The 26,782-nt window shown below is 33.7% G+C and overlaps 1 protein-coding gene across 5 annotated transcripts in view; it reads right to left on the bottom strand.

Moving 5' to 3' along the window:
* Nucleotides 1–26,782, bottom strand: part of LOC118188525 (sodium/calcium exchanger 3-like) — a 347,952-nt gene that overhangs the window by 5,568 nt on the left and 315,602 nt on the right. For all 5 annotated transcript variants that reach the window (XM_085809570.1, XM_085809568.1, XM_085809571.1 and 2 more), the window contains 3 exons: nt 20,678–20,777; nt 20,443–20,586; nt 12,260–12,418 (listed from right to left, as the gene is read on the bottom strand). In XM_085809570.1, the coding sequence (XP_085665696.1) occupies nt 12,260–12,418; nt 20,443–20,586; nt 20,678–20,777 (403 nt within the window). The remainder of the gene's footprint in view (nt 1–12,259; nt 12,419–20,442; nt 20,587–20,677; nt 20,778–26,782) is intronic.

Genomic DNA, 26,782 nt, shown 5'->3' with positions numbered 1-26,782 from the left:
AATCTTACACAAGCATCCGATATTCTGGAGAGGTTCTTCGCACATGCATATGCATATCTTTCTGTAGATGAGCCATCCTTGCTCCAGCAGGATGGCGTTATATCTCACTCTCTGCTAGAATGCAAGTTAAAAAAAAACTTATTACTCACAAATAACATTCGTGCAGGAATTAGGAACATTCTTATTGTAATGTTGGAATAGGCTATGAACAATAACCGTCGCAGGCTAGTCACACGTTAACGTTGAAACAGTCGTCACACGCAGAACATGATAATCAAACCATAAACCCAACAACACCGCTTAACTTTCGAATGTGTACCTCATTTACTGGGAAATTTATTCTTGAGAGGTCAGCACTAATAAGGCAGATAACGCCTAATGCGAGGGATGCCTACGTATAGGACTTTAAGGAAAACTGGCTCGTATACATGTTGCATATGGAGAAAACCACGGAAACGGTACAACCAAGCCCGTTTGCCGGGATTAGAACCCAAGAACGAACTATCAGTATTCGGGGATTTTACCTCTTGGCCGCTGGTGTGTCCTGTATGTGATTGCTAAACCGCTGTATGATTATTTTTTCTGATATCTTTCCTGAGGCCGAAAGCAGAAATAATGGCATACAAACAACCATGTACAACAGATCCTAATTTTATTTATTTTGTATGTATGCGTGAAATAATGCTACTTCAGTCTTGGTTGCTCCCGGAATGTATTTGAAATTACAATATTTGAAATTCCAATTTCTGCGAATGGAGCCCTACGCAGATTGAAATATACAGGGAAAATTACCCATATGATGTTATTTTCAATATCGTTCGGAATTGTAGCGCTAAACTCTTAATAAATATTAGGAATAGCTTCAGCCCATTATAAAGGATCGTTGCATGTTGTGAAGAAGGTGTCGTAAAATTTGTTTTCCTTTATGGTATCCCTAGGGTTCAGATTATTGTTGCAAAACCAACTTCCTGAAGAAGATTGCTGAATGTATGACAGATGCTTGGTATGAAACATAAATAACATGATGTCTTCGGCTCCTCTTTTGTATTATAGGAGTTGGAGACTGCATTAAGAAATCTAAAAATTAGAAAATCTCCGGGAGTAGACTATATACACGCTGAATTTTTTAAGAATTTGGGTGATTACTCAAAGCAGATATTCTTGAATATTTATGTTTGGGAGACCGGTGTGGTCCTTATACAATGGAGGAAAGCGCTGATTTTCCCAGTTCTCAAAAACGATAGAGATGCAAGATATTTGTCAATTATAGACCTATGCCGTTTACATGTATGATGCGGAAGGTGAGGGAAAGGATATTTCAAGCAACGGTTAAATTGGTATTTGAAGCATTTTTGTTTACTAAGACGCGAATAGACTGGATTTCGTAGGGGTCGATCGACAAATATTCAGTCTGCCCATTTTGCTGAAGTCGTGAAGGATGCTCTTGATGCTAGAAATGTTTTGACGACTGTATATGTCGATTTCAGATCAACATATGATAGGATGTGGAAGGAGAAGATAATTCTTAAACTCAAAGATCTTGGTGTTGGAAATAAAATGTTGAGGTGGAATCACTTTTATTGGCCAGCGTCTCTGCACAGTCCGTTTTGGAATTCTCAGAGTTTTGCCCTGCAGACTGGTCTTCCTCAGGGATCGGTACTAAGTTGCATCCTTGACTTAATTGATGCCTTGAACTCGGTTGAGGAAATTCGCCACCTTTTATTCGTGGATGATTTGGTCTTTTGGACACATTCGAAGAAGGGTGTAATTGAGGAGACCCTTGGCGCTGCTCTTAGAACTTCGGAGAATTGGCGCAGTGCTAATAACTTGGCAGTTAATCTTGACAAGACTGCTGTTTATACCTTCTCTCTTGCACATACAAAATTTAAACCTGCTGTTTACTTCTTAAAACATTGTTTAAATATGTCTGTCAGTTTTACTTATCTTGGGGTTGTGCTTGAGAATAAGATGAAGTGGAAGTGTCATATTAAATATATATATATATAAAAGATTTTCTAACAGACTCTCTCTCCTTAAGCGTCTCGATGGTTGTCTGTGGGGATGTGCTCGCCCAACTCTTAACAATACTTATAAAGCTTTTATACTACCGCTCCTTATGTATTGCCGTGAACCACTTATTACTATTTTTAAACAATCCTTCCGAAAACTAGAGACTTTTCAGAACCATGTACTTCGTTTAATTACCGGCGCTGTTAAGACCACGCCGATTGATGTAGTGTTGCTTTTGACAGAGAATAAACATGTCGAAACTCTGTTGAATGAAAGAGCAGCTATACTGTATGAAAAGTTAATTAGAACTGGTGCTATGTTTTCGAGGCAATATCGATCTAGACCCAGTAATTTAAAGACCCAGTTGGGTTTTATTCAGAGTCTTGGAAAAGCTTCATTGTCTTGATGATTAAATACAAGATCTAGTGCAGCCGTTTAAGCCTTGTGATTAAGAAACAGTAATACACTGATGAAAAAAAAGTTCCAACACCACCAATTTTATTACTGAGTAAGGAAATTTCGGCAATATATTTGTCTAGGTAACATATTTAATTCATTAAATTTTTAAGATCATAGGTTAATGCAAGTGCGAGAAGAGCCATTTCAAATCTAAATTGCTGGTACATTAATAATCGCTAGAAATTTTAATGCAAGCATGCAGACGTCCATGCATTGTGTCGTACAGGTGCCGGATGTCAGTTTAAGGAATGGAGTTCTATGTCTGTCGCACTTGATCGATCAATACAGTGACGATTAATGCTGATTGTGGATGACGCTGAAGTTCTCGTTCAGTGATGTCCCATACGATCTCGAGTGAGAAAGGCCTGGTGATCTAGGAGGCCAAGGCATTTGCCAACACTCTGTAAAGCATGCTGCGCTGCAACAGCAATATGAGGGTAAGCATTATCTTGATGGAAAACACCCCATTGAATGCTGTTCATGAATGGCAGCAGAACAGGTTTAGTCAAGATAATGACGTACAAATTCGCAGCAGGGTGCGTAGGATAACCACGACAGTGCTCCTTTTGTCATAGGAAATTGCTTCCCTGACCATAATTTCAGGTGTTAAGTCCGGTGTGTCTAGGCCGCAAACAGGTCGCCTGCAGGCGATCACCTGGTCTCCTAACCAACACACGGCCATCATTGGCACCAAAGCAGAACCGGCTTTCATAAGAAAACACAATAGATCTCCTGTCCGTCCTCCAATGAGTTCTAGCTTGACATCACTAACTTTGAACTTAGAAACAAATATCAAAAGTTTGTTACTCAGGAATTGTAAATCATCAAGGAGAGAGAAATGAGATTGGATGGTTGACGGATACATAGAATGCATCTAAATCTGAAAATGCTTTTAAGTAAGTGATTCAAAGTATAACCAGCTGAAAGAAGAAATTTAAATTTCTCACGTCGAATAATGTTCAACAACAGGCAGAAGGGTTTGACACATATAGGATAGAGTTTTTGTTGAAGTACAATATTATGATAGGGAAACTCAATCAAATATTAACGTAACTTAATTTTAACATTTCAGGAAGTAAAATTTGGAGCATAGCGATTATAGTATGAAAATCTTGGTTTTAATTCAATTTGTTTATTTAAGGCAAATTTTTTATGTAACTTGTAAACAGACGATACTAATGATTGAAGCATATTATAAATCACTGCTAGGATTTACTCACTCCTGTCCATGAAGCTGCATAACTGTGTTCATTTCAAGCAGATAGATAATGTCAATGTTATTTGGCTCACCTAAGAGGATAAATTGTAATTTTTACAAAACTTGCAGTAATAGAAAACTTTAGCCACTAGTTTCAATTAATTCAGGTGGATTGAAACCATGTATCCTAACGTGTATTATTATTAATTTGAAAGAATGATTTCTGTTCCTTTTCCAGAAAGGATGATCCGGGAAATTTCCAGGGCAAAACGCGCAATAAGATTATCGGAAGGTTGAATGCTGGCCACAATCAAAGACAAGTATCACAGGACCTCGGTTTCATGAAACATCATTTATGGACTTTAAAGATAGTACTAAACATCAAAAAATATTTGAAGGTAACATTTTGTAACACAAGTGTCACAATACTGGTATAGAGTTGTAAATGCTTTTTGGCTCCAAACAGCTCTGCGAATACACTGGTTAATTGACAACCTTAGCAACTACCGTATCCAGGCAAAATCTTATTGATGGGAAATGAGACTGGCATGTATGCAACATAGCTCGCTATAAGAGATATTTCAATACTCTGCATTTACTATTTACTACATCCCTTAAAGTATGGTGTATTGAATGCCTTGCTTGAACTCCACAATGAACAGTCAGTTTGGTTAACTGGGGATTATGTTGGTATTATCTGTTTCATGACTCATATTTTCATGGAAGACGTTTTAAGAAAAATGGGCTGACAGTTATGTTACATATGGGGAAAACAGGAAAAATCTACTAACAAAGATTATACACTAGGATCTATCGAGCCCAGGACGAACTACTCTATTCCACTAGAGCTGCCCTCTGTCCGGAATGTTAGCCATGTTGAGTTTAAATGCTACTCCGTTGGAAAAATAAGGGTTATGATGTGCTAGGCCAGTTATAAGAATTCTGATGAAATGCTGGCTTGCGAAGATACATAATATACCTAATCATACGTATCCGTTTGAGCAATTAAAAGGGGAAAGACAAAATCGTAAGAGCGTGACATGAACGTTGTTAAATTTCAGCTGTTCAAGTTAATGCATATGCTTATGTAGGAGGAAGTATGATCATAACACATTGGCAATTGATAAACATATAGACAAATTTAAAATATACAGAATACATAACTACGGGTGGCAATACAGAACTACGTACAGAGTTGAATATGAGTAAAAGCGCTGAATATAGAAGAGGTATGTTGCTACATTCCTAGTCTATGGGCAACTTAATGTTACGGACGTGTTTGGAGCAGGCTGCATACGACTTGACATGATTAGACATTGGCACAGTATGATAAGACTAGGCAAATTTTATTTCGGGCAGATCTGCTGCTATTAGAATTAGCAACCCACCCTGACCAGATTGTGAAGAGGTTTTTTAAGGTGTTTTGTAGATAGCAAAATACACAATGATCAGCTGTTCTTTACCTATTACATATACACAGATTTATAGCGTTGTGCCCGAAAAGGTGCAAATAAGTAGGGAAAGAACCATGTAAAGAAAAGTATTGTTTCATTGATGAGGAGCTGCTTCTTAACTCTGGTACAATCTTTGAAGAGGATATAAACATCTTGCGGCCTGTGACGGCTGTCTCTATTGTCATATTTTGAGCATGGGCTCCTGAGTACTCAAGGGTGGGATGTAGTGAAGAGAGTTGAGATCTCTTCATCAAGGACTTGTTTACTATCTGCTTCAACAGCTCGTCAGTCAGTTGATTTTCAAGATCCTCTTGTGGGCTGAGACCTAGTACATAACAGGAGGGCTAGAAAAAGGAGTTCGCAACATTATGCGGTGAATGGAATGTAAAAGAAGACTCATAATACATGCACCCGATGTGGCCATATACATGCTCATTCTTGTTCATGCGTCCGATATGCAGCATATTACAGGATCTAGGGTTGTTGATTTCGCCTGTTAAAGGAATCGTTTAATCCGAGACTGCGTGTACACTTGCACTTGTATGTTCTGAGGAAAGTAGAATTTTTCCCTCTTGAATCTGGCTGTGTATTCCGCAATATCAGTGCACTTCAATTGTTCCATACATGCATATTTTTTGCTTCAGGTCTTTGCGTAAATAGTGGCAATGCATAGCAATCTTTCGTTTTTGATACTTGGATAAGCCTAATGATATTTGAAACTGGAGCTTCTCTTTTCACTAGCAAATGTAAAGGTGGTAACCATGCAAGAACTCGAAGAGCAGCCTTTGTTGTTTTCTGATACGCTGTGCAAATGGGGAAATGAGGAGGGCGCCGTAGAAAATTGAGGTTGTGCCTCATTTGGCAAGAAAACTTTGTACCTTATAGTGAAGTCTGGTAAAGCACAATATGCTACGCGATGTCATCGACATAAGCGATTGCTTTTGTGAGCTTTGATTCGTCAGAGAATTGGAGAGCCGTATTAGAGACTATATTTCTCAAATTCGTAACTGCGCCCGAGCCCTATGAACGCATTCAGGTGATATCCTTCATCACTATGGTGCCATCTAGTGATACGTGTAACTTGAGTGCCTCTAACCTTCTACGAATGAGATTTATGCCACAATTTGGTTTAAATGACGCATAATGCTGATCTCGAAAATTTATTGAGCCAGCCATTCGAAACTTTAGAGTTTTTGCAATTATTCGGCGACTTATTTGGTGTTTTGTTATCTACAAAAGTCCATTTGAAGAATACCATTTGTTTTGCTGGATGAGACGAGTCAAAGCCTAGTGAATGATTACTTTTTTGCATCAGTTTAACAGCTTTTGCATTTTCGCAGTTCTTACAAGTTTTAAGTTTCCTCATTCCTTCTTTGTCGGTTAGCAATTCATCAGTTTTTGTATTTGCAGTTAAAAGGCATTTTGAAAGTTTTCGTAAATGGGCCTTTTTCTTTTTGTGCAGCATCAATATTTTACACTTTCATTATTTTATTTCGCTTTAACATTTTCCTTTTAAATGTCATGGTGAACGATCGATGAAACCATAAACCAGGCAACCTAAACATACGGTTATTCTCATCAACGTTAATAAATTAAGAAAAAAAAATGAAACAGATAATCACCTGTTTAGTAGCGTGTGATCTATTATAGAATAGGACTTTCACTCCAGAGTACCAGGTATGAGAATTATCCAAAATTAATGGATGTAAAGCGCAAAAGATATGCTATTGTATGATTTCTTTTCACCAAACTCCGCTTCTCATAGATGGCAGAGAAAAGGTGGATTTAAGTTCCTAGAACTCCAAGTTTTGCCCCCCCCGCTCAAAGCCGTACATTATTTTCTGAATACATGTGTTACAGAAAGAGATGCATCTTTTATTGATTTTTTAAAATTATGATCGATGGCGAAGAAAAATTTTCGATCAGCGTTTTCCCTGTGCGCTGTCTTGAAGTGTTCATTATCGAGGAATGAAATATATTTAGACTGAACATTGGTGGCCTTTGCAATACAGCAGAGAGAATTATCTATAATTACTCTACTGCCAAATGAATTTGTAATCTTAGGTTGGAATACTATAAAACGAAAAAATGAATTCAGAGGGCGCCGTGTTTCGTGTTTTTTGTGTGAATATACTAAATAAACTTTTATCTGAATGGATGAATTAACATTAAGAGGGACTGTTTATATTGAATTTGAATAGTACTTTAGTTGAAAACAACTGAGAAATTATAAATTGAGACAGCAAAATATTGATAGTGATGTTTAAATATCCCTTTAAACAGGTAAATTAAAATATAAAATAGGAGACCTAAGAAGCATCTCTTAATAAAGGAAATTATTAATGACAGAGAATTTAGATAAATACTTTGCTTGTGTATTAATAATAAAGTTACAAAATGTGGGAAATGGGGAAACAAAATGTAGAGCTGCTTTTGTCAATTTAAAGGGCATTCATAAACACTGGATAAACATCTAACCAGCCAACATAACACATTGTACAACTGCCTTGGCTAAATTAGCCAGTAAAGTAAAGCATAGTGTCTGAACACTTTATTTGATATTGATATTTTTGCATTAGAAATTTTAAAATGCAACTCTCGCTGATGGAGGAACTTTTGTGTAATTAGTTAAGCTGGAGAAAAAAAAACCTTATCCGGCAATTTCATTGGATTACTTGTTCACGACAAAGTACACCATAGGTATCTTCCTAAGAGGAGGGATGCATTCGAAGAGGAAATCTGAAGCAAAACTGGCTTATATTTATTGAAAAATGAGAAATACTCCTATGCAGTCTGCTCGATCGCTGTGGCTTAAACCCGAATCCTATTACCAGTGTTCATCGATCGGTAATTTACAGGCGCACTGCGAAATGAAAAACTACAGCCTGCATTTTTATTTAATTTCCTAGAAGATTTATAGAAAAGGTTTGATGAAGTAAATTTGAAAAGTTTCAAACTACAGCAATTAGAAATCATTGGTAAATTGTTGTTCTACGTTTGTGATTGGCATAAGATTTGAAAAATAAAACTAAAGTGCAGTTAGAAAGGCCATGTTGCATTATATGTCCTAAAATCTAATTTTATAGGGTTTTTCGGCATTATTTCAAAAGATTTATTTGATAAAGGAGAAATATATGTTACGAAAGGTTTATGACAGTTCTTACACGTTTCACAGAATGTTTCCAAAGTTTTACCCTTATTTTTAAGAGGGGAGGTTTAAGTGTTACATTAATTAAAGTTTCAGAAAACTGTGTAAGTTAGAATTCTAATAGAGCATAATTTGGAAACTATCTTTGCTACTTAAAGATGACAAGCAATAAATTTATACTTAAAGACGTTAATAATAAAACATTAATAATTTTATTAATAATAAAATATCTGCATTTAAGCGTTAAAGATCAAATTATAGAAGGTTACGCTTTCTTTTAATCTTCCTTAAAATCTGCGTATTTTGCACAGGAGTGAAAATGCAGAAATGAGCATATAGATAGCGTTTTGACATTTATAATATATAAGCTTTAGCAAAAAATTCGGAAGTGTCAGGTTCTATATTTTGAAAATACCAAAACATTTTTTATTGTAAGACATTATTGGTCAGTATTTGTTAAATATGAACGTGGTATACGAAGAAAATTGTTCAATCATTAATTCTAGAAAGTTACTCGGTGAGAAACTCTTCGAAAAAGGCAAATTCTATAACATTCCATGGCATAATTTCCAAGAATGTACATTGAGGATTAATAATATCCCTACGTAAAAAAGTTTCACGAGGCTTTGCTTAGAGTGAATCTGTGGAAAATGACGGCATGGTAGTAGCCTATAATTTGTACTCTGCTGTCTCGGGACAAAAGACGTAAAAGTGAAGACTTAATCCAGATGTTTCAATGATAAAACTTTCAGAACGCTGTGCTTTTCTACGAGTATTTCTAAGTCAATGAATCTTTTCCTAAAATCAAGCCTGATATTGTTTACTAACAGGTTCTATTAGTGTACATAAAACAGATCAAAATTTAATTTTATGCAGTGTGTTTCTCATTTCATGTTGTGCGCCAAAATGCGTATATAATGAAAAATAGATCAATATTACATACAAAGAGTGCCATGTCAATTCTTATAGAGACAATTATTCGTGACTATTTTTGGTCGTCACATCACGAAGAAAATTATTCGCAGCTTCTTTTCGTCACCGGCAATATTCATCGTCATAATATGTAATAAATTTGTTACAGTGATGATCTATTTCGTCAGTGAGAGATAGTTCATTAGCTAAAGCGTATTTCGCCGTGGAACATGATTCCTAGAATTCTCCCATAAGAAACGAAGAGGTTTAATGACAAAACTGTTATTTTCTATATTTTAACAATAGTACACAATTAGAAATCTCTACCGACATTTCCTGCATCTAAGAAAAAAAAAAAAAAAAAAAGAGAATAAAATATACAGGATTCATGAAAATGTTTTGAAAGTGTAAAAAAACCACATTGTTCAGTTGTCATATTTAAATGTTAAAATCTGCACTTCAAAAAACGAAAAAAAAAAAAAAATTAAAAAAAAAAAAACTTCACGACATTCAGATCATTACTTGTTTATCTGTTTTATGTGGTTTTTATACTTTGAGAAACTATTTTTATTATTGCATGTTTTATTCTTTTTTTCCCCCTTTATAATTATTTATGCTGCGAAGGAAAATATATGTTTATAGACAATTCTTGTTACTACTAATGAAAATAATGATGGAAGGATGGTTAATGAAATATATATAATAATATATGATAATAATGAATGATAATAGGGTAGGATAATAATGAATGAATGGCATGATAATAAATAATATGGTATGATAATAATGAATGAATGGTATGATAATAATGAATGAATGGTATGATAATAAATAATATATTATGATAATGATGAATCAGTGGTATGATAATAATGAATGAATGGTATGATAATAAATAATGTATTATGATAATGATGAATGAGTGGTAAGATAGTATGTAATATGATAAAAGGAAAATAGAGACCAAATGTAGTTTTTAGCAATTATATGGATGAACTAGTTTCTTTCGTCACTAGGAAGCAAAAAACAGGACATGCTTTAAAGATAATTTGTATGTCTGCTTTATGTGATTTTTACACCATTGAAGAAATTCTTAAAATCGCAAGTTTTGTTAAACATCTCGAAGAAAAGTAGTATTGTATTCGATTTACAATAAAAATCGCGTCCACGATCCCTTTTTATTGTTGCTTAAATAAATATATTATAGGATGGAAACATTTATGATCTGGGTACGTAGAAAAACATGTACGTGTGGCATATCAATTACGTCTGAATCTTCTTTTAAGTTTATAACATAATCCACTTGTTGCTAAAGGCATTTTGGTTCAGTTACGTCTCATGACATTTCCGGATATCTGCAATCCGTTTCTAGTTTTTTTTGTAGCATGGCGCTATCTGAAAAATTTCATAATTCGGTGATGTGTATAAAAAAGGCATTAAAGAGCGCACGAACATTAAATTCTGTGCTTGTTATGGCCAGTGTTCAAAGGAAATCTACAAAATATTGAAGATGGCTAATGGCTAACTCACTATTATGTTCGAAAGCTCTTGAGTTGATATGACATAACTAGTAGTTAGAAAGTAGACGTCAAAAACTATTGTAATGGAGCGGATTATCAGTGGAAAAAGATGATGAGAAAGCGCCGCAAGCTGTTTCGACTATATGAGCGAAGAGAAAACAAAGAGACAAGAAAACGAAGCTGCCGTTGGAAGGGTATCCGAGTCACAATTCAACAGTGGATTCTAACACAGAATCTGAAGCCCAGTGGATTCTAACACAGGCATGTCACAGAAAGCTAAAAAAAGACGGATGGTTCTACGGGAAAACGATCTCATAGCCGCTGCCTCTAGAAACCTTCTGCTACTGTGCAACAAAGTCTTAACATAACATAAAAAAGTGATGTTTCTTTTCAGCTAGGGCATCAAGCAGGTATTAGATTCATGAAAGTCAGAAAATAATTCTGCGAAGGTAGGACAGGATCATATTAGAGAGTTGGTTTGACATTAAGATTATTTTATTATCCACTTTGTATCTCAGATTTGGATAAGGATTTGGCCAACAGAATGCTCTTAGCTTCGAATTTATGGCCAAAACCAGAACTCTAGCCCCTTCATAATTCGTATTTTCACTTTATCTTTTTCATAGAGTTTTATGAGTTGAAAAACAGAGTGTCAGGAATTTATGAGTGAAATATCAGCGACTAATATAATCAAAAACTCTTTTTTCCTGGTTATTTCTAATTTGAAGAAAAATATTATTTTTTTCAAATGATTTATCTCGATGCATAAAAAACAAAGTTGTTCATATTGTTTAACGGTAACATATTGTTTAAGTATGAATAATTTCACATCTATTTATTACAAGATAGTTTTGTACTAGTTTATTACAAGATAGTTTTTGTACTAGTTTATTACAAGATAGTTTTTGTACTAGTTTATTACAAGATAGTTTTTGTACTAGTTTATTACAAGATAGTTTTTGTACTAGTTTATTACAAGATAGTTTTTGTACTAGTTTATTACAAGATAGTTTTTGTACTAGTTTATTACAAGATAGTAGCACATAGATTTATTACAACATAGGTCTTGTACCAGTTGAAAGTTTTTATACTAAATGGAAAAGGACAACTAGATTTTCATGCAATGAATTAATATTAGGTGTGAGTTAATAGCTTGAGATTTGAGAAATATGCAATGATTTCACCTTTCTTATTCAATAATAAACATAAAGAATACACAGAATTTAGTGGTGGAAAGAAATAATATTGTTAATAATGCAGCATCACAGCATATAATTTTTGTTTATGAAAGTGGTCAACAAATTTTACATCTGCGTGTATAAAACCTACACAGGTCTTAAACGTTATATGAATCAAATAGTTAGACAAATTGTTTATTTGATTTGTTTGTACATTATCAATGGAAGGTTTGATGTAAATACAATCATGATGTTTATTATTTAAAAAAATAATTAATCATTTGGGAAACCCACGGAGTACTGGATCCCATGCGATTGCGAATTTTGTGACCTTATAAATCCGACTCTGATTTACAGCAAGTGTAAATGAATCAACTTACCTGGAATACTTGTTCCTAGAGCTACTAAAGCAACAGCAGTGACAGTGTCTTTTAGGCCAACTGTGCAACCGAAGTGAGAAGCAAGATCTCCAATGACAGCAGTCAGAATACCGATGCCGAAGATTGATACAACGAAGCACAACCATCCGTCCAGCATATCTGTGACAAGATTAAAAAAATTAATTACTTTTTGCTTTCTGAAACGTGATTAGATCTTTGATATAATAATAACAAAATTCTTGAATCTTTGACAATAAAAAGATTATTATGCATTTTCATGAATGCATTTCTCACTGCATGATTCTTGTACTTTGAATTATTTATTTACTGATCAGTAATTCATGCTTATATTTTTATTATAAATATTGCTTATTAAAATATTTGCTGTAGCGTAAAGTAAATCAATACCATGCACTTAAAAGAATAAATCTGAATATATACTGTCGGATAAGGCATCGAGGGACATGACTGGAACACTTTTTGGCATTTTCCATTTGGCGTTTTTGCAAACAGTGTCATTGGGGTTGCTAGTAGCTGTTCAATTTTAGCCCAAGACTTTAGGAAAATGTTTTAAATGCATTAATTTTACTACAACAGTGAAGTTTATATATGCAAGAGTGATTAGTTCGTCATTAACAAAGCAAAAATGAAATCTCAGTCTCAAACCATTACACATCAAACATTCCACGAAACCATTCTATGATTCTCGGGGATATGAATTTTTCATACTACTGAAGTGAACAGGATTCTGCTATGGCTCACGTGTGAATAGCCAGAATAATGCAGATGCATTGGTACCAGAGCTTAAAATATTTTCTAAGGTTATTTACCGGCAGTTCAGTGCACAACTGTATGCAATACGCAACATTCAATAGCACTTGTATAGATGCTATGAAGTGCTATTGATGTTATCTGCTTTGTCGCCGGATTTGTAGCCAAGTGAAAATTTCTTTTACATGATCTCGTACGTGGACCAACATGAAAAATGCAGTCATTGCTTACATAGACGAATTTTGGTATACTAGTGTGGAACCTGCATGATTATACATACTCATTCGACGTTAATATAAGACCGTGTAGTAAGGAATTTTGGTTCTTACGGTGGCTACACCAGGTGCTGAGGTACTGATAGTTTCGCAATTCAAAATTTCTTCCAGAATTATATTTGTGGTCATTTTATCGTTGTAAAGCAAGTCATCTTCAGTAAATATGGGTTTAGTAGTGCACATCGTGGCTTCGGCCGGTATGGTGATTAGAGCAGGTTGGTTGATTTTCCTGCCTTCGAATTACGGTTAAGGCATAGATATTTGTGACTGCAGTGTCTTTGCGGAAATAAGTCACTTAAATCTGCCGCGGCGAGAGGTTCTGTCAGGAGGTTGATGTTAGGAAAAGAAGGGTTAGAAACCCTTTTGGATTCCGTGACTTGTGGATGCGTTTATCAAACGTGCGATGAACTTAAGTAAGCAGCCCTCCTGCATGCTGCCAAAATTAAGTAATTCACTCCAATCCGTAGATCATTTGCTTCATGCTAGTGCACTTCTAGTGATCTGTGTCTCTATTATAATTAAGAAAATTTTTATCACAAGCTAAAAATCTATGACTGATACAGGGAAATGTTCAGAGTTATTTATTTTGTAGTTAAAACAAAGAAATCACAGGCCACTTTAAAAAGACTGCATGATTCAAAGTTTTTTAAGAGTTCGTTGTAGGCCCATATTTTGAGTTTAAGCAATGAATTCGAAAAGCTGTGCTTCTGATTATGACAATTTGGTCATTTGCCCCCTTTCGTAAAAATATTAAAAAAAATGGAATTTTTATGTCACCCTTCTCGGAAGTTCCAGTTAATAACTTGTTTCATAAGGTAAAAAAGATCTTTTAAGAAAAGCTTCACCACTTTCGCTTAAAGAAAAATGGTCGATTATGAGGGTTGTATAAAAATAAGTTTAATGAACACAAAATTCTGAGTTTCACCCTTAGTAAAAATGGTAATTAGAAATCATTGCTTCCAAATTATTGCTTTTATGAAGTAAATAGTTTTTAGTAATTTGTATTCAAAAACTTAATATGCATATTTGCTAGATTAAACAAAAGCTGGCTTCTTTTTATTATTTCGTTTTATGGAAAATCCAAGTTGCTCCTTCACTGGTCGACAGAAGATTTTCATGTATTAGTTTTGCCAAGTGGTTAAAAAGTTTTCATTTCAAAATAATAAAAAGCATTCTCTTGTATTGAGAGATTATGAGAATTTTGCAATCATTCATTTCTTTCTTTTGATTAGCTATAAAATTTTACGTGTTTTATAGAAATTTACTTTAGTGTCATTGTTGTCTTCTATCAATAAAATTCACAGTTCCATAATTAAAGACCCATTTTGAATATGGATTCCTAGGGAATATGCAGTATTCCTTGCCAGTGTAGCTTAATATATATTGGGTGAACTAAGAGAGCCTCGAAATTTGACGATAAGAAGAATGAGATATACGTTAAGGAAAAAAGAATGTAAATCCTCTGTTACTTAATACTGCTGGTCAAAACGTCACATTTTCCAGTTTTGTGCAGCCGAAATTATGCATAAACCATCTTCTGTTGACGAATCATAGTTTCTAGAGGAATTTTACATTCATAAAAGTCAAGTTAAAAATCCCAATTCTAATCAGTCTTAACACTCAGCTTTTAAAGAAATGAATTCATAATTATTTTCCTTTCTTGTTAGATGATGGTACCAGTTGTTTTGTTTCTTATCTTAATTGGAACTTTATCGAATTTTCTGGTTTATTGTTATTGCCTGAGCGTAGGCGTTTCCTTCGTCATTCTCACTTACTCAGCTGAAGAAAAAGGTTCTCTTCAGAGCTTCGAAATTAATGCTACTTACGCTGATTCTTGTTGCTTTAGTATCTCCAATATTTATTCTTGGCTTATTATTTTAATAACTACTAGTTAACACAACTGATCTTTGACAATATTCGCATACGATTATCAAATTTTCTAATTAAAGATAATTTTTAATTTGAATTATACACCTATGTTATATGGTTTCTTAAAAACCACAATTCATCTAACAAGTAAAGATATAAAACTTCACATTTCTAAAATAAGCGAAAAAATATTTTGTCCTGTTACAGGAATAAAATGCAAAAACAATACGCTCGTTAAAATAATACTCTCAATTGTAAAACTTTATGTTCCTCTAATTTTTAAAAAGTGATAACTGAAGATGAAAATATTATTATAAACAACGTAAAATTAGAAATTTCTGTATTGCATCTCAAATCTAAAAAAATGTTGTTTAAAAATAATATTTCAATAGATATGTTACGGTGAATCACCGAAATATGGAGAATGTCGACTTTCACCGGTGAATGTCGCTTTATGTATGTCCGAAATATTTTCTAAATACTCTTATTTCTGATTTGCACCGGTAAATGTCGACATTCACCATGTACTTATGGCGAATGTTAAACATATAAAAATATTATATTTTCTTCTCCGACATTAAGTCGCGAAAAAACGCACTTGAAACATAAAATATGAACTTAAGAACATAAGAACTTAAAACACACAGTACATTCAAAATGAGAAAGGAAAATAATAGAAGTTAAAAGGTGTGTTGCACTTAATTTTTAGCAGAAAGCACTTCAGAAAGTATTTTAGAGTACACTCACTTCCAAAAGTTAAGCACAAAGATGTAAAATGAAAAAAAAAAAAAAAAAAAAAATCAACTTTAATTGACACAAAAATTCGGCAGGAAAGTGGCGTATATATTTATGCATAAAACAAAATAAATAATTATATACAGAAATGAAAACAATATTAAATTTTTTAAGTTATCAGATAATGACATACTGGAGACTTAAACAGAGTTATGTATAAAGTGAAAATAAACAGCATAAAATGAAAAAAAGAGCACATTAATAGGGTATGTGATCCCCCCCCTCATCTGTATACAAAGTTTACACCTTGTGATCATGCTTTCAATTAGGTGGTCAACCACCGGAGAATTAAGCAATCGCCATTCTTCTTGTAGAGCAGTTTTCAGCTCAATAAGAGTGGCTGGAGGTGGGAAATGTGAAGATACAGCACGGCCGAGAGCATCCCAAAGATTTTCAATGGGATTAAGGTCAGGCGAATATGCTGGCCACGCCATACGTGCAATCCCTTCACTCTCCAGGTAGTCATAGACGATGTCAGCTCTATGGGGACGTGCGTTATCGTCTATTAAAATAAAAGTAGGGCCAACTGCTGCAGCGTACAATCTCACAATGGGTTCTAAGACTTCATCTCAATATATTAGAAGAAAATATAATATTTTATTACAGCCGTCAAAGAACCCCGTTTAAAGATGGTCAGGTCGGTGCGGTATCCTAATGAAATCCCTGCCCACACCATAATGCTTCCGCCTCGGAATGCGTGATGTTCGGTGATGTTTTGGGACTGATTGCATGTTCGTTGTTCACGCCATATCCTTATACGCTTGTCATCTGGCTCCAGAGAAAATCTTGACTCATCAGTAAACATGACATTGTCTCAGTGAGACACATTCCAATTGACATGTTCCCGGCACCACTATAATCGTGCCCCTCTTGATTGGACGGATAGAGAAACACAGACTCGAGCATACAGTCCACTCATATGTAATATTCTGCGTACAGTAGCTGCAGATATCGCCTTACCAATGGACGCTGTAACCATAGATGTCACACGTGTGGAGGTCTCTCTGCGACTCCACTTGGCTACAGTAGCAATATATTGATCTTCCGCGGGGGTTGTAAACCCTTGGGCGACCGGCTACGGGCCTTCCGACAACTGTCTGTGTGGCTTGGAATTGTTTCCACAAACGTGAATTTACAGAATGGTGAACGCCGAAGAAAAGAGCAACATCTGTGATCGACTGCCCTGCTTCAATGCGCCCCACAGCACGCCAGTGCTCAGAACCTTCCATTCGTCTTCTGGAAGTCATAGAAACACGTATGTCTTGAAAACAAATTGAACGAAAGTTTTAAACACCTTCTATTAGCTCTTAGAATCAACTTCTCTAACCCTTCATAAAGCTGGCTTCTTATAAGACTGCCTTTTTTGCATATTTCTTGACATGAAAGCGCGATTGACTGTTACCTAACATATTTGCATACTTCCATCTACCTCTGCAGCGAATTGCATCATCTCCAATTTTGATTGGCTTCCGGAAATTAGCATTTTCCTCTTCGTGCTTAACTTTTGGAAGTGAGTGTACTTTTCTTGAGAAAAACAAAATCAATTGTTTTCTCGTTTAACCGCAATTAATGCATTTAACCTTTCAAGAAAAAGATCACGATTCACTGCAGTATCCATTCAGTATAATTTAGGGTATCGGAAAAAAGAAATTAAAAAAACGTTGCTTGCACAAATCAAACCTTGCATAAGACTGACAAAGCTGACTGACTTCCACCAGAACAAAGGATTTGGCGGGAAACAGCCAGTCGCCTCTTTGTCAACTCCTCTCTTTTCGACCTACACCAAAGCATATCTGTGATTGTCGACATACACCGGTGAGGGTCCGAATGTACAAGAATGTAATGCAATATTCGATCTTTTACCGACGTATTTGGTGAATATTGACATTCTCTGGTGAAAACCGACATTCTCCAATTTTGGTCTTTCACGGTAACATATACACTTCCCAGTTGGGGGTGTATGCCTAAATAAGTATATAACAAATAACGATAAAATAGTAGCGTGTAAAAATCCAAATTTACAAAATAATGCTTTAAATAATTTTTTGATAATAAGTCAAACCATCTAGATTAAATAAATGATTTTTTGTTGTTTTATAGAACATTATGAATAATTATGAAATGTAGTAATACGTCGGAAGACCTTAAAAAAAGTTGGTAGTGGATAAAGAAGTTTTGTACTTGCAGTGTTTGAAGAGTACAGTACTTCTAAAAATACTTTTACTAGTATTTATATAGGATACACTAATTTTTATATTCCAGTAAATTGCTTAATGCATTATTATACTTAAATTGTTTTGTGAATTACAATTCATATAACTAGAACTGACATTGTATGGTCATTACTTTAATTTGTGCTATATGTTACTTTATGTTTTGTTTGATAACATTATGATTAGAAAGCGATTTCTAGATCATTGATTAAAGTATGAGGATAAGATGTTTTAAAGTAATGTTATTTGATTCAGACAATGCACATGAAGCTATTTGTCTTAATTTCATCTGAAAATTTATGTAGACAGTAACTGGGTATTGAAGTTCAAGGTCTCATATCCTTCTTCCATGCCACTGGTCTTCCAAGAAAATTTTCGGATTGTTCAGACACACAAAAGACACAATACCATCACTACGGTCCAAGCCTTGTTCGCGATTTGAACTCGACCCTAGTGGCACATCGGTAAATTAGGTATTAGATAATCTGCTTTACCTTCTAACAACTGTTATGAAGTTATCCGAGATGAAAAATGTCTTAAACAATAAAGAAAATGAAGATAAATCGCATGACAGCGCAATTGCGTTTAAGTCTTTGTAGGGTTGGTAGTTAATGTGATGGAGACTTAGCCTTTTCATTCAAAATTAAATAATTTTCATTACCAAAAATAGACGTAATATACGAAAATTTGTACTGAACAATTTTAGAAAACTTTAATTTAAATGCAGTTTCCTGTTCAATAGATGAAACGTGCATATTTGTTTGGGAATTCTATAATACTTTGTTTTATTTTTAACGCCACAATCCGCTCATGGTCGAATGGTTAAGACCGCTGAAATCAGGAGGTTCGATTCCGGCTGTATGAATGCTTTTGTAGCGTTATAGCATGTGATGCAAATACGAGCTAGTTTCCTTTAGAAAGTCTCTCACAAAAGGTGTCTCTTCCTTTAAGCGGATAGTTCTCTCGTGCTTTGCTGTAATCAAATGACAAACAAATACCAATTTCATATCAGGTTCATAAATTTTAATCTAAATATCTTTCATCTAGTTTCCAAGCGCTGAAGAGCGTAATCTAGAAAATAGTTTAATAATCATAAACTCAGTTCTCAAGTACACAGTGCTAGATTAAGCTATCAGTTATGTTACTTTTAATTCCCTCGTGTTTTGCATTTGTGTTAAAAATTTCATAGTAACAACTAAATTTTTCAATTAATTAGTAATGCCGCATTTTAATTTCATCTAACATTCATGGTAATTATAATTAACATGTGTTTTTGCCTAAAGGTTTACAATTTATTCTATTATATTTTGCGTTCTGAAATGGAGTCCGATTTATTTATCTAGGACCAATAAAAAAGCATATAGTCACCTTTTGCTGACACTTATAAAATATTACGGCTGCTATTTACATACTATAAAATAATCTTTAACATTGCAGCAAACTGACTTTCGAAATGCTTTCGTTAAATTTTCTTGAAAATAGGATTAATATAATTAACCTTCTAAGTTACGAAAAGTTTCTCCAATTGTGAAGGACTGTATTTATACAGCGTTTATTACCTTGATTTGTGTAATGATTTGCTTCACCCGTTGTGTGAACGAATTAAAATCATGAAAAAGCTTCCTAGGTTATCTAAGAAAATACGAGAACAAATTATTTTAAAGAACTAGGATTATTTAATTAAGGTAAAGACCACGAGGCTATTTGCCAAAACCCTCAAACAGCGGTAAACTGAGTGCTCCGGTCTCGTACTCTTTTTTATGGATGTCTATTTTTTTCCCAATGACGATCTACATTCACATATTACTCAAGTTGTCGTCTAGTGCTCAGTAACAAAATGCCGTTAGGGAATAAGATAAAAAGTTCTCTTTCTGTTTCACATAAAGTAACTTTTTCCTTCACGTCTCCGTCTCCCCAAAACGTAACAGTCGGCATTTTTTTCTTTTTAATAATGAAGCTTAGCTAGTATTGTGGCATTGTTGTTATGATATAATATTGTTCTACTTATGGTAACAAAATTTACACTAAATTTTTAAAAAAAGTTCAGAAAACTAGTTTTTAGATTTACGTATGCATAACAAACGTTTAATTGAATTTTCATACTTACAAAATGCCACTTATATTCGTATTTTTGCAACAAATATAGGACAACCTGATAGTGAAATTATATTATCTTCTTAATGCGCTTTGTCTTTAAGGGATACGTTCATTGAATAATAACATTTCGAATGCCCTTACTTTTATAAGTTTTTCTACTTACCAGCAGGTGGAATGAGGGCGAAAAGAAGCTTCCAAAATAGTGTGATAAAATGCATGACATAATCAGAGCAAGTGGGTAGCTTAGGTTCTTTTTCTTCTCCTTCCTCTCCTTCTTCCTCACCTTCTTCTTCATCGTCGTCATCACCTGTTACCAAGAAAATACATTCCAAGTTAAGTTGTTTTCAACCATTAACTACATACGAAATACAGTACAACTTGCGTCTTCTTTTTTTTACCTGCACTCACTGTAATAGCTTCAAGGAACTGCTCTTTCCATGATGATGTACCAATCGATAAGGACACATTTGCTTTTTGAAACAACTTGTCTACTGTATTCTGAAATAAAAGGAATTTATAAAGTACACAATAATAAAATAATACTATTTTTTACCTTTGCACATCTTAGTAATGCTACGGATTTCAGCATTACAGTTCGTTTTCTACACATTCGAATTCTTTTAAATGTTTTACGTAGTGCTGTTAAGAGATTCTGTAGGTCCTGGTATTGTTCGTGCTGCTGGGGCAAAAATGGTGCGGTCTTAAGTATGGTAATAAGAAAATCAACTTGATAAATAATTACTTTATTAGGAAATAATACATGTTTGGTTAAAATGAAAAATGCGATGTTTTAGTAAATAATAGCAAAAGTAAAAGTGACTATCAAAAGTCCCATAATTGGGTATATTTCACAATAAAAGCAAATCTTATAGTACAAAACATTTTTGCGAAAATAGTTTTCCTACTTGTTAATAATTATTTTAACTTGTCTTTTAACTTTTATTGCTTGTTAATAATTTTGACTTTTGAACTTTGTGTATAAAAAAGGAGATGATTGATTCAAGCTTCTTTACATTTCATTAAAAAACGAGGGCCCTTTTTGAAACCGGCTCTGGTAATTTGTACTGACATTTTCTCTTTCTGCAATGCTGGTTTTGAGGATATCTATCAGAATTAAGAAAAAATCAGTAGTTTGGCTATTTTAATATAGTTAAAATATTCAACTTAAATGCCTTTTTTTAGTTTGTTGAAATCTGCTCGATAAATCGTAATAAAAATTATAAATAATACAAAAATATAATACAAAAATTTATCATCACATCTAATTATAAACAAAAAAGTGTAATGTGATTAAGGATATCATTTCATCCATTAATTAGTTTATTTAGCATTACCCTGAGCGTTCTATACCGCAGTGAGAAAAGTACCTTTGTACTTAGTGTATACATAATAGTTTATTTTAATCACAGCAAAAAGCATATTAAAGCTGGCTCACAAACAGGGAATAAATCAGCTTTCGCTGTAAATTTTGTCTAGACACTTATATCTTCTGCCACTGATCTCATTCAAGACTCTAAATAAGCAAACAAGTTTCGAAAAAAATTAAATCGCTGTCTGAGTTACAGTTTTAGATATAAAAGTTGTAAAATGCAGACTGATTCTATCAAAGGTAGTTAAACATAATTTTGTAAAATCTGACATTATTCACATTATAGGAGACTCGAGTCCTTTGGGTAAGTTAACAGTGTTTACAAATGACAGATAAACAGTGTCAGCAGTTAAAGCGCTAGAAACCTTTATGAAGCAAATTGGTTCAACATTAATTTGAATCAAATCAATCCATTCTATTTGCACGTCTTCTTAAGCATACATATATTTCATTCTCATTTACACATTTTTTCTAAAGCAAATAAAGTAAAAAAATATAATCTACAGCGGAAAATTGCAACCGAAGTTGAAGATAGTAAAATCTTACAACTTTGTTGTGATTTCAGACTTGGAAAATATGCTGCTTTGCAGTAAAATAATAAGAACCGGGTTCACCAATAAATTTAGAACAAGCAGATACTTAATCGTAAAGGAAACGTTTGTAAAACATTTTTAAATTCATGGAAGCCTGTCATTAATATATGAAGCAAGTTTCGCCTGCTTTATATTATTTTTCAAGTGGTTGCAATATTTAATGGAGCTTCGATGAGTTTTAGGTGATCTGATGTAGAAGTCTAACCTGGCATTTTACTCCTATTATGTTACTGTTGTCTAGTAGGAACAGTTATTAATGAAAGCTAGTGACTGGCCCTGAGCCAATCACAAAAGACTCTGAAAGACTATGTGTCTATGATTATCATGTGTATACGAAGTAAAGAAATATGTGATCTGTCAGTCGAAAAATTCTTTCGTGTGTTTTGTGACACACACATAAAAATAGAAACTCGGTATTTTCCAGTGTTATTCTAGACGAGGTATCGTTCAACATTAGGATAGAACAGGCGCTAGTACATAGGGATATATCGAAAGACAACGCTGCGCGTTAATTGTTTCACTAGTTCCGGCTATATTGGTTTTGGCTGACTATTCTTGTCTATCAATAATTATGATCTTAACAAAAACTAAAGCGATATCTATACGGTATACACACAAGAAGTAAATATAATCTTTCTGGTTAACCAATATGCTGAAGGTTACACAAAGTAAAAAAGTAATCAAATTCTTTAACCGCTGTAAGCTTTTCAGACTTGACAAATACTCTGCAATTATTTAAAAGGAAGGTAATTATTTACCACCAACAGTACTCCTAGATCTAAAGGAATATGCAGCTAATATAAGCTCTCTCGAAAACTGGCCTAATTAACGTGAAGTCGAATGTCATTCACTGGAAAGCGGCAATTAAATCTGCTCGTTTACAAATTCCAATCTACAAAGCGACAGCTGGCAACGCACCTAAATCTTCCAGCAGACATAGTTCCAGAAACTGCAATTAGTCAGCTACTATTTGTTATACCTGTATACCTAACATGCTGTTTCTTGTTTTCTTAAATTAAGTTTATTTTCTCTCTCGGGAGAAAGTGTTATGTTTTAGAAATGAGGGAACTAAGGACCAGTTGAACTAAAATCTTTGATTCTTTATTTTCCGAGCACTCATTCTAATCGAATGAATGAATGATTTTTAACGCTTAGCTTTGATGTTGGCTTCGTCATTTCTAGAGGTTGTTGGTAATAACAACACAATTCGCCGCTGAAGTGTTAACTTGCTGTTTATGAACTCCATTTATTTACATAATTGTACTAATTGCATATAATTACATTAGATCTTTGTATTTAATACAAGCATCGGTGTGCAAAATCGGGATCAGGATGACATTTGTTTTATATTTTCTTCTTAGCGGCACTGAAAATAGATTTAAAAATGTGCTCCGAAAAATTTGTTGAAAAAATGTTTGAAATAACTTTAATAGTGTTTTACAAATAAATTCATATATGACTAGCTATTTCTACATTTCTGTTTACTTTTTATCTGATTAAGCAAGTAGTTTAGATTATACCATTTCAGTGGAGGCAAAGTGGTGCTATATTTGTTTTATGTCATGTTTTATGTATTGGTCTAAATGTACTTGATTTGAAATTCGATGCATTATTAAGTTTACCATACAAAAATTAATAAATTTCTTATTTATTTTAGCACTTGGCGAAAGATTAGAAAAATTCTTTTCCCATGAGTAGGAAATGATAAATATTTCCAAATTATAGCAATGCGAAACCATTTTATAATTCAGGCTCAGATGGGTTTGGCTACACGGCTACTGGGTATCTCGGAGGATAAAATCCTCATTGTTCACTACTTACTTGAGATATCTGCATAGACTTCTATGAAAGAATTTCTTTTATTGCCCATTTTAATAGCTATTAATTTAAAAAAAGCTTACGTAGTGCATGTGTTACCAACTCAAATTGCAATGAAAAAGGAATGTATGGTGTATAGTATAAGAATGTTATAGTTGCTCCAGGCTCTAGGTATTTTAAATGATCATTAAAAGCTTCAGTAGCTGCTAAAAGGTTTCTTTTCCTTACCACATGCCTTCGTGGAGTAATTAGAAACCCTTTCGGTGTAAGATATTTTCTCCCTCCTTATCACATGCCTTCTGGGTGTCAATAAAAGTGCGTCTGGTGTAAGGTAGTTTTTCACTCCTTAACGCGTGCTTTTATGGTGTCATTGGAATCGCGTCCGTTGTAAGGTATTTGCTTCCTTCTTATCGTGTGTCTTTGTGGTGTCATTGGAATCACATCCGGATGGAATTTGCGAGGTCCGAAGTTTGAATCCCGACGAGGGTACTACACATTTTTTATGTTTCCTGCTTCGAGTCTACACTTGAGTGAGCATGCAACCTAATCGATGGAATTATAATTGACTGCTTTTATGATCAGAATGTTTCAGAATAGTACTATATTTCAGCTATTGCTTCAAGATGCAATGTTTATTGAAGTTTATTCTAAATCATAAAGTTATATGATTGAAAGAGACATAGAATCGAAGAAAACAAACATCATATATTCTTTTTAACGATTTCGAATTTCTGTTTAAGCTTATTTAAAGATGCATTTCCTGTTTTCACGGACAGCTCTTAACTGACATGTAGTAAACTAATGTATTAGTTTTTTTTAATTATAATTTTACATTCCATTTTTCTGTGTGATTTCTTTGGCAATTCTACAAGAAGTATATTTTTAGTTGTTCTTTGTTTCTGTCTTGTTTTGTGGAAGGTTTGGAAGTTCATCTAAATGAAATCTTCGATATAAATTACAGTGATACATTGCTTACATTAGCGAGTTCATTAAAATCCTGTCCTTAAATTCTTATTTCTGTTTCTTAAGTTGCCTCAGACTTTCGGTCAGTAGCATGTTTCTTTCTACAAAACCAAAGATAAGCTTAAGGCTAATAACAAAAGGAAAAAAAAGTTTGTCAATAGACAGCTTTTATCTGTCACGGTCATCGTCGCGTCTTTAATAAAGAATGCGACGGCGAACTTCCGAAAATCTTTTCTGAGGCCAACTAAGCGAAACCAACATTTACTTCTTTTGAGAACAATCGCATTTTTTTTGTATAATCTAATAGGCAATTAAAATGGGATTTGGACATAAGTTAAAACTCGGAACTGAAATAACGATCTAAAAGCATGAAAAAGCTTGTGCTTTAATTAAAAAGTCGGATATTTGTTCCAGTAATGGTGCAAAAAACTTCTAAGTCCTTTTCTAAAGAGGATTATGCTAAAATCGCATTATTTTGACACTCCGATAAGTCGGTCTTTTGGGTAACTTGATTTTTCTTAAGATTAGTTTGGTCTAGTAGGTTTTGCTTTGGAATGAAATCTGTTTGTTTTGCAATCGACGGAAAAAACACCTGTTTAAGGCAACGTAAATTCATCTCCCTCACAGCAATATTTTCCTTAATCTTTCTTTTCCAAAAGAAAAGGTGACCGACATTAATTTAGAAAAGGAAGATCCACGATTTGAAAAATATCTTTCATTTCATAATAATTTTCCTTATGCAAATATAACGAGTGAAGAAGAAATCTGAAGCATGGTATAGTCTTTCTGAATATTCAAATCCTTCTATTGAAGAAGAAAGTCCAGAAGATGAACTTTACATTCTGACTCACAAAGAAACTTGTAATTCTTGATTTCCCCAAATTCAAGTTAGAACAGACGCAACGTTGAAATGCGCATTGTCGAAGGTAATTTATCCCTAGTATAAAAAGTTATAATACCGGAGCTTTTAAGCGCATTTAAAGACAATCTTACTTATAAACAAGTTGAAACCTGAGTTCAATAAAAATAACTTTAAATAACGTTCTCGTTACTCTATTAAAAGCGTTTCCAGACATTGACATTATTCTTGTTCTTAAACTGCGAACCAAATAAAAAAGCAATAGTATTCAGTAACTGAAAATATTTCTGCTACAATAAAAATTTTCATTAAATAACGTTGTTTTTTTCAGTTAATTTTACTTAGTATCTCATTTCCACCCTAAGTTGAAATGGATTTATGAGTCTCAACAAGTGTTGATTGAATAATGTAGTAATAAAATCTTTACATTAAAAATAAGAAATAACTAGGAAATTGCATTTTAATTATTTAGAAATTTTAACTAAATTACTAAATGGGTATTGTTTTTAAAATATTCCGTTTAGTTCGCTATCTTGACGCCAGCATAATTCAATATGAATCACTTGTTCCATAAATGTGCTAACTTAGTGAGGTTATCCTTTGATACACTTACCTTTTCTGTACAGCACGGCCAATCTAGAAGTAAAATGAAATATCGAATGATGGGAAAGGAATAATGTAAGAACCATTAAAGCATCCAAAATTTCTTTTGAAATCTCTCTTTTAGGTGCCAAACTTCGGTCTTCAAAAGGTCGTCTCTTTAATAAAATATATCGAAGCTTATCTTTCATGTGAAAATGTCCCTCTGTACTCATAATAAGCATATCTCAGCATTAAGTATTCTATAAAAATGTTAGCAAATTATTCATTAAGATTGCTAATTCCTACTAATTGTATTTAT

This window comes from Stegodyphus dumicola, chromosome X2, assembly GCF_044657685.1.
Source record: "Stegodyphus dumicola isolate Sdum_Otavi_A_Nest chromosome X2, ASM4465768v1".
In the NCBI taxonomy this organism is placed as follows: domain Eukaryota; kingdom Metazoa; phylum Arthropoda; class Arachnida; order Araneae; family Eresidae; genus Stegodyphus; species Stegodyphus dumicola.
The sequence above is the reverse complement of the archived record's forward strand: the minus strand, read 5'-3'. Positions and strand labels throughout refer to the sequence as shown.